Genomic DNA, 14,646 nt, shown 5'->3' with positions numbered 1-14,646 from the left:
CAACTCCTGTGTCCCCCGTGCCCAGCATGGTGCCAGCATACAGCAGGCGCTCAGTAGAAGTCCACTGAAGGAAGAAAGGAAGGGTGGGAGGGAGGCAGGAATTCTAGAACCAAACTGGAGTCCACTTGCCCGGCCCAGGAAGACACTGGCCATTAGGCATGAGACATCCAGTGTTGTTGATATCTACACAAAGGTTTGCAGCAGTGGAAAGGAAGGCGTTTATTTGCAGGGCACCAAGCAAGAACGACCAGGCAGCTAATGCTGAAGTCTCAACCTCCCCGATGGCTTGAAGATCAGAGGTTTTAAAGGCGGGGTAAATATCAGCAGAGCAGAAGTTGCAGGCAAAACTCAATACATGAAGGCTACACATTGACTTTGGCCTAAAAAGGCAGGATGTCTTTTTTTTTTTTTTTCTTTATTTCTTCTTAAAAAAAAAATAGGATACCTGTACAGAACGTGCAGGTTTGTTCCATAGGTACACGTGTGCCATGGTGGTTTGCTGTACCTATTGACCCATCCTCTAAGTTCCCTCCCCTCACCCCTCATCCCCCAACAGGCCTGGTGTGTGTTGTTCCCCTCTCTGTGTCCATGTGTTCTCAATGTTCAACTCCCACTTATGAGTGAGGACATGCGGTGTTTGGTCAGGATGTTTTTAAGTGGGAGCTTACAGGTCAGATCATAAATAGATTCAAAGATTTTCCAATTTGCAATTTGTTAAGGAAGAGAAACTTTGTTTAAAAATTTGGGATCAGCAGAACAGAATGTTACCTCTGGTTTGTGAGTGTGTCATTCTCCAGTTCCCTTGGGAAGAAATTTAGAACAAAGAGTGGTGGTCAGACCTTAGTGCCCGGTGTCCCTTTATCTGAGGTCTATGTGCCCAGGCGTCTCTATTGGTGGGGTTTGGGTTTCTGACAAACAACTCAGGGACATATGTTAAGACGCTATCTTTAGTTTCTATTGGCGAACCAAACATCCCACGATTCTAGCTTTCGTGGCTGTTGTTTTGGGCTACTGTTACCTTCTTGCTTATCAAGTTGCTTATTTATTTCTCCAGGCTAACAAGGTGCCCAGAATTTCCCCTGAAGGAACTCAAGATTTTCCTTTATTTCCATGCTTGAGGGGACCTGCAGGCCCCTAAGAGGGGGTCCCTGCTCCAATTCAGAGTACACTAAGTGGTCTCTAATCTGGAGAAGACTTTACTAGCCTTACAAAGAAAAACTAAGATGACATGTGACATGGCTTCAGAGGAGCCCCATGGAAGCTGTCACAGAGTTGCAGCCCCTCCAGCACGTGCTAAGGATGTGTTCAGAGCGGAGGAAGGTGAGGAGAGCTCAGACCTGGCCAGTGTGGGTGCAGGAAGACCTCCTGGAGGAGAGCAGGATAGGGAAGTGACAGAACAAGAGATGGCGAAAGGCTGAGAGGGAAGAACGGAGGGAAGACGGATGGGAGGGATGAGGAGGGATGGAGAGGGATGAGGAGGGAAGGTGAGAAAGACAGAAAGGAAGGATAGAAAACTTCTGGTGGTTTTAGTAAGAATGAAGAAGACAAAATGGCAGGGGCAAGAGTAGAGGAAGGAAAGCAGAGGAGTGGGAGGGACTGGAGTCCAGGCTCTTCCCCTAAACAATGTAAGAGAGAGCCCCAAACCAGCCTGTCTCCAGATTTTCTTCCCCCCAGTGCCCCACCCAGCCAAGAGCTGCAGCTCACCCATGGGGCTCCAGCAGGGATCTCTGGGCAAGGGTGATCTTCAGGGACAGAGATGCCTTGGGTTGAATAGGGCCACAGTGGCAATGGAGATCATGGGAGTAGCTGGGGCCCATCATGGGAGCCAGTGGCTAGGATGCAGGGCCTGCAGCATCTCTGGGGCTGACATCAAAGGACTGTTTGGAGTAGAATGACATCATGCTTACTGGGTCACCCCATTGGGTCTTTCTGGCCTGAGCTTGCCTGGAGGCTTGCACTCCTGTGGAGGGCTCAGCCAGCCTTGTTCTTGGCCCACTTGGGCCTGGAGAGATGCAATAGGAGTTAAGTTTCATGTTGATAACAGCTTCTTTATTTGAACTCTAATAGATGATGACTGTCCTTAAGTTGTTCCTAGTCTTATTAGCAGATACACATTGGAAGAGAGACAGAAATGATGAAACGGACCACCCGGGAATCTCCGTAACCCTCCAGGCCATGGGCCAGCCTCTCTCTTTGTCTTCTCTGTACCTCCTTCCAGTCGAGTCCCCGAATTTCTCAGCCACCTGCCCCAACTCCATCTTCCTTTTCTCCTCCTCATTTTCTCCAGTGTTTGAAGCCTCCAGGCTGCTTTATTATGGGTGTTTGAGAGGGGTGAAGTGAGGATAGTGCCCATGGCTGGCTCTGGCCTGGGCTGCTCCTGTCCCATGCTAGGGAGAGTGTCACTCCACCTCCTAATACCCCGTAAGTGAGAGCAGCTGCCCTCTATGGGTTATATTTCCAGGAGGCCTGGGGAGAGGTGATGCCTGAATGATCAGTCTCTTTCCAGGAAGGAGGAGAACAGCAGTTGGAGGCCCTGGTACTATACCCAGTGTCCTGAACTGTCCACGAAAGCCCATCCTGTCTTCATCTGCTGTATCCGCAGGAGGAAGCCAACAACCCAGAGAAGATTAATCAGGATAGTGATGGCGCAGTGCCAGTGACATCCCCCTGGAGAGGCTGGGGCCTGGGGCAAATTACTCTATAACAGCAGGTTAATTAGATAAGACCCAAATTACATGAGCAAAGCTTGCAAGCCCAGCAATTTGAAGGTTAAATGTTGTTTCAGAGGTGGGGAGGGCTTGATCTCTAACTCAGCATAGAGAAAATGACTTCTTGCTCCCAGGCAAGCCAAACCCATGAATTAAGCTCTTGACTGCCCATCCACAAGCCCCAGTGCCAAGCACATATAAAGGCACCTGCCAGTCCTCACTACAACTAGCGAACCTTTTGGGATTTTGCCTTCCTCCATCCTGCATCTAAGCTTTGTCTCCAACAGCAACATGAGCCGCCAATTCACCTGCAAGTCAGGAGCTGCCACCAAGGGGGGCTTCAGTGGTTGCTCGGCTGTGCTCTCGGGGGGCAGCTCATCCTCCTTCCGGGCAGGGAGCAAAGGGCTCAGTGGGGGCTTTGGCAGTCGGAGCCTCTACAACCTGGGGGGAGCCCGGAGCATCTCCCTCAATGTGGCCAGTGGCAGCGGGAAGAGTGGAGGCTATGGATTTGGCCGGGGCCGGGCCAGCGGCTTTGCTGGCAGCATGTTTGGCAGTGTGGCCCTGGGGCCTGTGTGCCCAACTGTATGCCCACCTGGAGGCATCCACCAGGTTACCGTCAATGAGAGCCTCCTGGCCCCCCTCAACGTGGAGCTGGACCCCGAGATCCAGAAAGTGCGTGCCCAGGAGCGAGAGCAGATCAAGGCTCTGAACAACAAGTTCGCCTCCTTCATCGACAAGGTGGGTCTTCCAGGACCTGGGGAACCTGTGAACAGCCTTCCTCTTCTCTTCTTGGAACATAAGGTTTTGTTACAGAAGGAGAGATTGAGGTTAAATGTGAGGAGGCCTTTACTGTGGACAAGGTAGGCACAACCCATCAACAGGGTGACCAGTATAAGGTTCTCTGTGTTGTCTTTCCAGAGAGAAAACAGAGGCAGGTCAATTTCTCCTGGCAGAGGCTTCTCAGGGCTCCCAGCAGGAGATGTAGTCCTTCCTCTTGAGGGCTAGCTTGGTGCCATTGCTGGGCCTGCAGGCCGTGTGCAGAAAAGGCCTGTGAGAGACAGTCTCACCCAGAGTAAGCAGGGAAGCCTGTCCTCCCCTGGCATGATGTCCTGCCCACTAGTCACTTGCCCAGCGGATCAGGAGCAGCAGGAAGGGGCCACTTCAAGCCCTCTGATTCATGGATGTCTGCTGTGGGCATTTGCTCCAGTCAGTTGAAGACTTTCTTGAGAGGCAGAAGAGGGCACTGGGGAAGGGGACTCCACAGTGCTCTTGCATCACCGCTGGCCAGTTGCGTGGCTCTGGGAAGGTTATTTGCCTGTCTGTGTCTCCATCTCCTCATCTCTAAAATGGGGATAATAACCCCTGTCTTGGGGTTGTTGTCGGGCTTGTAAAAGAAAATGCAGGTGAAGATCTTGTCATAAGCCTGACACACACTAAGTACTACAAAAATGATTGTGATTGTGACTCTCATTTCTTATCTCCAGAAGGTGGGGGAGGGATGCTTCGGGGAGGAATCAAAGGTGTCTAGAGACCTGAAGAGATAACACAGTCCAGATAGGCCCCCGACTTCTGGCAGAGAATAAATAATTATCCTTATTGTATGAGTCACTGAAGGCATGTAGGTAAATGGCATTCCCAAGGTCATTTGGGGAAAGGGAAGGGTGAGGCTGGACCCTCAACCTTTTGCCTCCAGACCCAGAGGAGGAGACTGGAGGGGTGTGTTGGCTCTGTGACAGTCAGGCACTAAGGACTGGTCAACCCAGGACAAAGCCTACGGGTGAGACGGTCATGTGGCCATTAGAGCTTAGCTAGCTCCTGCAGCTCAGACTTCCTGCCTGGAGGAGTCCCTGCTGCCCTCGGCTCAGCCTCAGGGGCTAGGACTGGCTCTGTGGCTTCTTATTCTTCTAAGCCTTTTCATATCTGGAAGATCAAAGTGTTCTGAGTTGGGGTCTGGGGGATGGGAGTGGACTGATTCTTGGCTCAGGTGGTCAAAACCTTGAGGGATAAAGTCTGGAGACATGGGAAGAAAGATGAACATGAGGACAGTCACATCTTGTTTATAAAGATGGTCTGCCCAGAGGGAGGGGAAGGAGGCTGAAAGGCTTGGACAGTTCCCAAATAATTTCAGTCTCCAGAGCTCAGTCCCTTAACCTCAGGCAGCCAGAGAAGACGGGTAAATCCTTTTGGCATCCAGATGTGTTCAGTAGTGCAGGTGTGTATTGTGGTGTCTCAGATGCAGGGTTTACTCTGTGGTTAATGCTCAGCTTTGTAGATCACATGAAAATTCAGGACTGATTAAACCAGCCCAAATGCTGGATGATGGGCTAGAGACTAATTTTCAGGGAATAATTCCATCTCAACACTGATTCTTAGATAGTTTTCCCATGTCTTGTGTTTCTGATTTGGAGGAAGACAACCTTATTCGAGCAGTAGCTATGCTCAGGTAGCTTAAGGGAAGTCACATTTTAAAAAACTGTGCTCCCCATCCCCAAAAACCAAACAAGAGGTGTGTATGGACCACTCCTTCTGGTCGGTTTCCTAGCTCAGTGAGGGGCTGCAATGGGATCAGGAGCTCCATCTGTCCATCGTGTTCCATGTGCCATGCTTGTTGTAGAGATCATTCTGGGGAGCAGGACCAATGAGGGAGAGGAGAGGCTATAAGCAAAGATGAAGCTGGTGCCTGCTCCAGGCATTTAAAATCCCTAGAAGCCCTTGGCCCAAGCCTTAGTGAGCCTGATATGCCCTGAAATGAAGAGCAGACTTTGTTCTTCAGGATGGTCAACCTGTCCAGAATGATGGACCCATCCTGGCTTCTCTGCTGGTATTTTCAGTCACAGCCATGCCCTGAGTTAGTGCAGCCATGGTGGGCGCTGGGTGATTGGATGCACGGGTTACAGGGACACGTGTCTAAGTTCAGTTCCGGGCTCCACTGCTTCTTAAACTGTTGGGCCTTGGAAAGAAGCTAAGTTGCTTTGCATCTCAGTTTTTTCTCCGAGACAGAGAGTAATGATTTGTCCACCTCCTTCAGCTCTAGTGAGGAGAAAATGCAGATAGAGGCTTTGCACAATGCCCTGTGAGAGACACGTGTGACTATTACCACAGGGGTTCAGCAGTTTCCGGGATTTGGGTTCCAGGTCCGGTTCCTGGAGCAGCAGAACCAGGTGCTGGAGACTAAGTGGGAGTTGCTGCAGCAGCTGGACCTGAACAACTGCAAGAACAACCTAGAGCCCATTCTCGAGGGCTACATCAGCAACCTGCGGAAGCAACTGGAGACACTGTCCGGGGACAGGGTGAGGCTGGACTCAGAGCTGAGGAATGTGCGGGACGTAGTGGAGGACTACAAGAAGAGGTGAGCAGGGGGAGACCCCCTGTAACTGGACAACTGCTGCTGTCCCTCTGAGGGACCCCTGGCAGTCACCCCAGCTTAAACATTTTGGAGGTCGGTGGGGGGCATTGTTCTTGGTCATACCAAGCAGAATCACCCCAACAAAACTCTGGCACTTGCTCTCTGCTCCTCCAGCCTCTGGCCTGACTCTTAGGGCAAATGCCCAGTGAGCTGGGCAGTGGGCAGAGGGTTATCTCTGGCTCTGGGTTTAGGGACTGTTTGGGGAAACCATTCATGTTCTCCTCCCATGTAAGAAGAGGGTTAAGTGCATCTGGTTCCAAGACTGCTCTCAGGGGTAACTGAGAAAATGCAGGTTGAAGCACTTTGTCCTTTGCAAAATTGTACTCAAATTTGGAGAGGGCAGTTCACATCTTGCTTCCTCTGAAAGTTCCACAGGGCATTCGCTCCATGTGCTCCTTCCTCATTTGCCAAGTTGAATCTTCAACAGTCTCATTCTTCCAAACTGGTTAGCATGTTCCCTCCTCCAGGAAGCCTTCCCCAATTCACCCCTGCCCAGTACTCTGCGGTCCCCAGCACCTGTATCTTCTGATGGATATGCTGCTCCTTGCTCAAACTCTGCCCTGTGCAAGCAAGGGCTTTCAGTGAGAGATATTAACCAATGGGCCCTCACATTCCCACAGGTATGAGGAGGAAATCAACAAGCGGACAGCAGCAGAGAACGAGTTTGTGCTGCTCAAGAAGGTGAGAGGAAGGCAGGCCCTGAATCCTGGGGGCTGGCCTGGGACCTGGAGGAATGGAGCCAGCTAAGGTGCTCTGTTAGCCCCCCTTGAGGTAAACTGATTCAGAAAGAGTGAGGTGAAGGCAGAGAAAAGCTTGATGAAAGACTATCCAGAAAAAAGAATGAAAAGACGGGGAGAGTGCCGGTGAGAGGACGCCTGACTGCATGTCCAACGGGGCTGTGGTTCGAACACGGAGAAGAATACAGAGGGCTCCCCTGCAGCTCTGGGACCCGGCTCAGACACCACAGGCACTTCAGATTCCCAGAGTAGGGTGGGGTGGGGCTGGGCCTTTGCTCCTTTATCTCCTTTCCCAAGGCAAGGTGAAGAGAAGAGAGTGACTCCTTCCTCACGCAGGGAGCCAGGCAGGGGTGGCTGCTGCCTTCTTGGCTGTACCGGCAGTGACAGGGGATGGTGGGGGAATCTTTCAGGATGTGGATGCGGCTTATGCCAATAAGGTGGAGCTGCAGGCCAAGGTGGAATCCATGGACCAGGAGATCAAGTTCTTCAGGTGTCTCTTTGAAGCCGTAAGTCTGTCTGTCCACTCGGTTCATCTGGGGAAGGCTGGTGGGTTAAACTCTATTCTAGGGGCTGCGGGAGACATGGAGGCCCCAGCCCTCAGTGAGACCCCTCAGTTAGCCATCCATCTCCTGCATCAGCCTTGCAAGTCTCCTCAGTCTCCACCCTCTGAGCGGGAAGGGAATGGGCCAGGCCCTTGCTCCATGGCAGTGGGAATCTGTCTGGGCCCAGCAGGGAACTTACTTTGCCGCAAAGCAAACAACCCTGGAAGGCAACAGCCCTGGGTTCCAGCCTCCAAGATGGCATCATCAGAATTTGCTCGTCTTGTGTGGGGGAGGTGGTTGGCCTCTGACAGTGGTTGAGCTAAGAGACCATCCCTATGTCCCTTGCAGGAAATCACTCAGATCCAGTCCCACATCAGTGACATGTCCGTCATCCTGTCCATGGACAACAACCGGAACCTGGACCTGGACAGCATCATCGACGAGGTGCGCGCCCAGTATGAGGAGATCGCCTTGAAGAGCAAGGCCGAGGCCGAGGCCCTGTACCAGACCAAGGTGAGCTGGGCTGAGGCGGGGCCAGGGAGGGTGATGCCAGCAGGCAGCAGACGGGGACAGATCGTGCCCAGAGTAGAGGCAGTGTCCCGGTAAGTGTCTGTTGTGTTCTGACCCCGAGATACATGCATTCCCACGACATGTTCATGACTCTACGCTTTGGGGTCCCCAGTTCCAGGAGCTGCAGCTGGCAGCTGGCCGGCATGGGGACGACCTCAAAAACACCAAGAATGAAATCTCGGAGCTCACTCGGCTCATCCAGAGAATCCGCTCAGAGATCGAGAACGTGAAGAAGCAGGTGAGAGCACCTTGGCCTTGGCCTGTGGTCAAGGGCAGGGAAGCCTGAGTGGAGGGGAGATGAGCTGCTGAGAACATCGGCTTCCCAGATCGCTGCCTGGGAGAAGAGAGGAGGCCAGTGAGGTCGCTGCCTCAAACACCTGGAGCAGGACGTCCCTGGGGGCTACTGATCTCTGGCTCACTCCAAGGACCTCGGCCTCGAAGCCCCTCCTTAGGAAGCCTTCTCGGCACTGGGCTAGGACCTCCCCGCAGTGATGTGCCTTCTTTGCACCTGTGCTTCCCTGTACTTGTCACACTTCCTGTTATTACTGACACTGCCACTAGACTGAAAGGGGGCAGGGAGCTGGCCGCTTTGTGCCCTGTTTCCCCAGCATCTAGCACAGTGCCTGGCACATAGTCGCAGCTTGATAAACATCTGTGGAGTTAATGACTGAGATGGAGAAATGGGCTCAGGGAGCACCCATTAAGGTGCCTTGTTAAGGACTGGCTAGGGACTGCTCCCAGGAATATAGGATACAGCCTTGGCTTGTAGGTGAGGCACAAGATGTACATATATGATAACAACGGCAGCGGCACCTATTCTTGGATCACACTTCATCCTCACCAAGGCCCTGAGAGGCAACAGTTGCCCTTGCTGTTGTTACAGATGAGGTAACTGAGGCTTAGAGAGGATAAGGGGGTTACACAGCCGGTAAGTGGCAGAGCTGTGATCTGAATCAAGGTCTCCTGACTCCTAGTCCAGTGCTCCTTCTATTCTCTTGTGGGCTTTAACACTTAGTTGCTTCATGACCTTGGACAGGTTACTTCTGCTCACGTCACAAGGTGTTGCAAGGACTAAATGAGCTAACTTATGTCAATGGTATATACAGTATTAAGCATGGTGCTGGCATACACTAAGTGCTTGGCAAATAATAGTTGCTCCTGAGGTGTGCCCTTCCTTGTCCCCCTCATCTGTGGTGCCATGCTCCTGGGCAGCTGCTGCCCTTGCGTCTGCCACAGTGTATTCAACCATCTCTCCTCCCAGACCTAAACAACTCAAGAGCATTACTGTCATTCATTTCGTGCCCTTGGTACAATATGGCTGAATAAATGTCTTTATGCTGAACTAAAGTGGTGCTCAGGAGGGCAGGGCTGCATGATTTCCATCACCCACACATCCAACACAGGGAATGGGGCTAGAGCTAAGGAGGGATGCGCCAGCCCCAGAACGGGCTCTGGCTGCAAAAGAAGTGTGGTGGTGTGTAGGGTGGAGATGGGCCTCTCTCTAAGGACCCAGAGGGATTTGGATGTAGATAGCTGCAGTGGCTCCTCCCAGTTTTTCGACCTCACCAATTCCTTCCTTAGGCTTCCAACCTGGAGACAGCCATTGCTGATGCTGAGCAGCGGGGAGACAATGCCCTGAAGGATGCCCGGGCCAAGCTGGACGAGCTGGAGGGCGCCCTGCACCAGGCCAAGGAGGAGCTGGCGCGGATGCTGCGCGAGTACCAGGAGCTCATGAGCCTGAAGCTGGCCCTGGACATGGAGATCGCCACCTACCGCAAGCTGCTGGAGAGTGAGGAGTGCAGGTGGGTGGGGCGTGCCCAGGCAGGAGGACCCCAGGGGTTTGGGAAGACCCAAAGGAGAAACCCTAACACATCTCAATCCAGAAGACACCATCTTAGGAAGTGGTGGGGTGATGAGGATAGAAATAACGATAGTAATTAATAATACTACCATGAGTGGACATGAGTATCCATTCATAATAGACTGTGAGAGCTTGCTTAGGCACTGTGCTATGTGGTAAGCTTCGCAGATTTGCTCATTCTTCCTGGGCATACTAGAAATATCCACCACCCTGCTCCCTGCAAAACCCCATTACTCTATTAAGCATTCTTGTTCTCTCTTCTTCATCTGTCCATGTGCAACATGGGCTTGTTGAGGGTGTGCTGGGGCCGCCACCCCAGCTTCCCCAGGGCTCTACAGGGATGGGCAGGCTGGTGTGTGGACCTGACACGTGGGAGGTAGATACACTGCCCCCATGTGTGCACCTCTTGTAAACTGTTATCTAACCAGGGTTGTTGTCTGGTTACCCCAAAGATTCGGGGGTAGTCTCCAAAACTTCTCAGGCTCTATTTATATCAAAGAAACTTTGGAATTTCAACAGGTGCCTGTTGGGTTCAAAAACCCACATTAGGCTGGGGATGGCAGTAGCTTTGAAGAGACTGTGAGCTGAATGACTTCTCTCTCTTATTTGATTTCTCTCCTTAACAGGATGTCAGGAGAATTTCCCTCCCCTGTCAGCATCTGTAAGTATTTGTATGCTTTGACCTAAAACTGTAAAATCTGCAGACTGGAAAGGACCTTAGTGACACCCTGTGTGTGTAGATGAGGGATCTAAGAACCAGAGAGGGAAAAGTTTTGCCTGAGATCACAAAGCCAGATGGCAGAGCCATGGCCAGAATCGGCTTTCCTGACTCCCAGTCCAGGCCTCCTTCATTCTTATCCTTCCGACTTTCTGTTCCTGGGGGATGGCAGCAAGAGAAAGCTATTGTCATGGGAAAACAAGGGTCATGTGGCAGAAAAATGATGCATGGGTCTGTGTGAGGCTTAGGGGGTCAGGTTTGCAAACTGCAATCAGACCTGGGCTTGGGAAGTAGGGAGGGCTGAGGGAATGAGAGAATGAGGGATCTCAGAGGTCAAGCTGACCATGTCAGATCACTGCATTGCTTAGCGGGGCTAAAAGAGTTAAACCAGAGCTTGGGAAAGATGCCTGCTGTGGGACAGCTAGCAGGAGGGAAAGTTTGGAGGCTGGAAAGTTTAGCAAAAAGGCTAATAGAAAGGGCAGTGGATGGGTGTCCAGGAGGACAGATAGGGGTGTTGGTACCTGGACCAAGGAGTTGGGCCACTGAGCATTAATGGGGCAATACTCAGCCAGACTGGGTATAAGCCAAGCAAGCCAAGGTCAGAGCACAAGGGAAGCTGTCTTTGGTACATTCTCCCCAGGGGGAGGGAGCAGTGTGCGCCTCCCCCCTCAATTCCTCCAAGAAGAGCCCTGTCTGCCCTGGGTAAAGGAGGCCTCCCCAGCTCTCTGCCTGAGTGGGTGTTGGCTTCGACTCCTCCTGCAGCCATCATCAGCAGCACCAGTGGCGGCAGTGGCTATGGCTTCCGGCCCAGCACGGTCAGCGGCGGCTACGTGGCCAACAGCAGCAGCTGCATCTCTGGAGTGTGCAGCGTGAGAGGTGGGGAGGGCAGGAGCCGGGGCAGTGCCAGCGATTACAAAGACACCCTGGGGAAGGGTTCCAGCCTGAGTGCCCCTTCCAAGAAAGCCAGTCGGTAGAGAAGACTGCCCCGGGCCCTGCCTCATTCCATGACCTGGCTCTGGATCCCACACTGTACTTCCCACAGCCCACTCTCAGCTCCATCTCCACACTGCTGGTCCTGCTCCCATACACCTGGCACTGGCCTTGGCCACCTACTTCTCCAAGTCTGTGTCTTCCTGAGCCTGGGAAGGCCTGGATGACCAAACTTGGTGAAATTCCTCCGTGCACACACCGTATTCACTCCTTGGCTGCGGTCCCCCGGCTACACCACCAGCCCAGGTCCTGGCTCCCAGCTTTCCTCCTCTGCCCCACCTCTGGCTCAGTCGCTAACTACTCTGCTGTGCTCCCTGGGTCTCTGCCCAAGGCCCTGCACACACTGAGGTCTAGCATAGCTCCTGCCTATGCTAGGAGCTGGCTCTATGTTCAAGAAAAGGAGGACTGAAGGACAAACAATCAAAAGTGGCCCAGTCCCCACCCCTACATCTAGCTCAGTCTCAGATCTGAGTGGGACCAAGTGCAATTCAAGGCCTTTTTCTCCACTCACCTGCACCCAGAAGCAGAGAAGAGCAGGACTGTTCACTTTTCCTTTATTCTTAACAGCCTTCCTCTGTTGCATCCTCAATAAACAGCACAATCTGATGGCTTGGTCTCTGAATATTCAAAGTACACCCATGCACCTCAATTCACTCACATGAGGGCACACCATGTACATTCATGAATGTACGAAGCACAGACACACACACACAAGTACATCACTCTGTATTGCCCATGCAGCCTGTACGTCTGTGTTAATTTTCAGGAGGCAAATGGGGTGTGGAGCAGGGTCTGGGAGGAGGGGCAGGGAGGGGGGAAAGGAGAAGCCCAGAAAGCATGTGCATGTATTGGCTGGAGGGTTCAGCAGATGGACATGCACAAACTGTGTCCAGTGACAGAAATGGTCGTGTTCCTGACATGACCTTGCCTCTTTCTGAGACTGCACCTTTCCTCATCGGAAGGTGGGCTTAGTGCACAGGTATTTGCATTTGTCCAGCCCTTTCCTCTCTGCTCAGAAGCCTGGCCTCCTGAGGGGGTCAGCAGGTAGAAGTCCCACACTCTGGGCCTCTCTGATGGAAAGATAAGTAACAAGTCTTAGAAGCTGGGGCTGGAGTACGGAGGAGCGAGCTGGGGTCCCGCCATGGGGTGGGGGTGGGCTATGAATTTCAGTGACTGTGGCATTGGCACTGCCCCAGACATACTCTTATCCTACCTTCCGGAACCACTATGGTGATGGCCAGTCCTGCCTTGGCAAGGGGTGTAAGGAGAGTGAACACACAGACTCCCCAGGCCAGCTCTGTGTCTGGGGTGGGCAGGGGAGGAGTAGGAGGTGCAGAGCATTTGCAGGTGGGTGGGAAACCAATGTCTTTGTAGTGAGTAGGCAGCCATCTAGTCTCACGGTAGCCACACTAATGATGTCATTTGGGGGAAGGAAGAGGGTTTCAGTTTCGTGGAGGAACAGGGAGGCCTGGGGTTGGGGCTGGGCTAGAGAGGGATCAGAGGATGAGGATTTGGGGCAAGAAGAGCAAGTATAATGGGAAAGGAAGACAGAGGGTCCAGAGGAAGGGACAGATGGTCTGAGTTGATATCTAGGACATTTAGAGTAGTAACTGGGACTTAGGGCAAGGCCCAAAAGCCCCTGCCCAGGAGGTGGTCGGAGCCGGAGACTCCTGGCTGTCATCAACCTGTCAGCACCGCCATCTAGCAGGTGGGTAAGTGGAATAAGTCTCAACAACATGTCTGCAAGCTTGGTTGATAAGGTGAGGCGTGTGTGTGTGTGCATGCATGTGTGTGTGTGTTCAGTACTGGGCACAGACATTGCCATTTCCTCGGTGAAGTCACCATGCACACCCGCTGCCTTTGCTAGCCTCCTGCCTTTGCAACAGTAGGGACCGAGGTTGGATAGCAGAACTAATTTTCCAGTTGAGAGGCTAAAAGAAGTGGCTAGATTCCAAATGTGGAGGTGGAGGCTTCTCTAGATGATGCTGTTTTATCACACAGATTTGAGGAGGGAGGGAAGAACTCCCTTTATGCTCCAGGGCTCACAGAGGTCTCCTGAGTGGGCAGGGTTATCCTGGGTTCTGAGTCTGTTTCTAGAGCCACAAAACAAAGTGCTGGAGACTGGAGCCTCCTGCAGGAGACTCAGAAACCCAGCACTGGGGCCCATGGTAGGGGCCTGAGCTATGAGCTTGACAGGTTCCAGCATGAGAGCTCAGGGCTTGATGGACAATTTTGGGAGCAAGTGAGGGATCTGAGGAAAGGGAATAATGACAATGACTAGCAGGCAAGGTGGCCACCATGTGAATCTGTGTGGTAATTTGATTATGGCTGCCAAGAGTACTAGTCGTTTACACAGACTGAAAAATAACCCGGGAACTTAGAAAAATACTGATGTCTAAGCCTCTACTCCAAACCAATTAAGTAAGGCTACTGGAAGTAGGGCCTAAGCACTGACTGGTATATTTTAAAAGTCAGCAAAGGGGTTCTAATGAGCAGCCAGAGCTGGGAGCCATCAGCCTAAACTGTGATTTGGGGGATGCTGTGGTAGCATCCAGATACAGATGGAAAGTGGTTTGATTGGTTAGTAATGTCCGCCACAGTAACCAGTGGAGGAAGTAATAGTACATATTTTTCTTCTGATGGGTGCCTATCTGTTGCTTTACAGTTTACAAAGCATTTTCATACCCACTGCCTAAGAACAGCTCTGGGAGTGAAGGACTGTTGTTACGGCCATTATATAGATGAAAAAATTGAGGATCAGAGCCCCAGCCTATGTATAGCCACACTGGGCTAGACCTCAAGGATACCCTGTGTATTGTCTGCCTTTTAGGGTGCCACAGGGAGGAGAGTGGGTGCAGGTCTCCGGCTCACAAATCTGGAGAGGAGTTCGTCCTTGGCAGTGCTGCCACCTGCCTGCTTCTCCCACCTGGAAGGTTCCAGGAAGAGGCCATCACAGGGTAAATGTGGAAGAGGACTAGTGCTGCAGGGACTCTTCACAAGACCCGGGTGTCCTGATGGAGGGTGGCCTCCATACTATATAGCAGGAAATGCTCCTTTTAGTTTACCAGCAGGAACAAAATGTCAGTGAGTCAATCCCAAGGTGGAGCATCTCTT

At 52.2% G+C, this 14,646-nt stretch overlaps 1 protein-coding gene across 1 annotated transcript; it reads left to right on the top strand.

The window, feature by feature from the left end:
• The first annotated feature begins 2,936 nt into the window (after nt 1–2,936).
• Nucleotides 2,937–12,136, top strand: KRT71 (keratin 71). Its single transcript, XM_023211046.2, has 9 exons — nt 2,937–3,446; nt 5,843–6,057; nt 6,735–6,795; nt 7,262–7,357; nt 7,742–7,906; nt 8,076–8,201; nt 9,545–9,765; nt 10,451–10,485; nt 11,305–12,136. Exons 1-9 carry the CDS (start codon nt 3,000–3,002, stop codon nt 11,514–11,516), a joined length of 1,578 nt encoding a protein of 525 aa, XP_023066814.2. The 5' UTR covers nt 2,937–2,999; the 3' UTR covers nt 11,517–12,136.
• The last annotated feature ends 2,510 nt before the right edge of the window (nt 12,137–14,646 follow it).

The sequence above is a fragment of the Piliocolobus tephrosceles genome, chromosome 10 (assembly GCF_002776525.5).
Source record: "Piliocolobus tephrosceles isolate RC106 chromosome 10, ASM277652v3, whole genome shotgun sequence".
Lineage (NCBI taxonomy): Eukaryota > Metazoa > Chordata > Mammalia > Primates > Cercopithecidae > Piliocolobus > Piliocolobus tephrosceles.
This window is presented reverse-complemented; position numbering and strand designations above follow the sequence as displayed.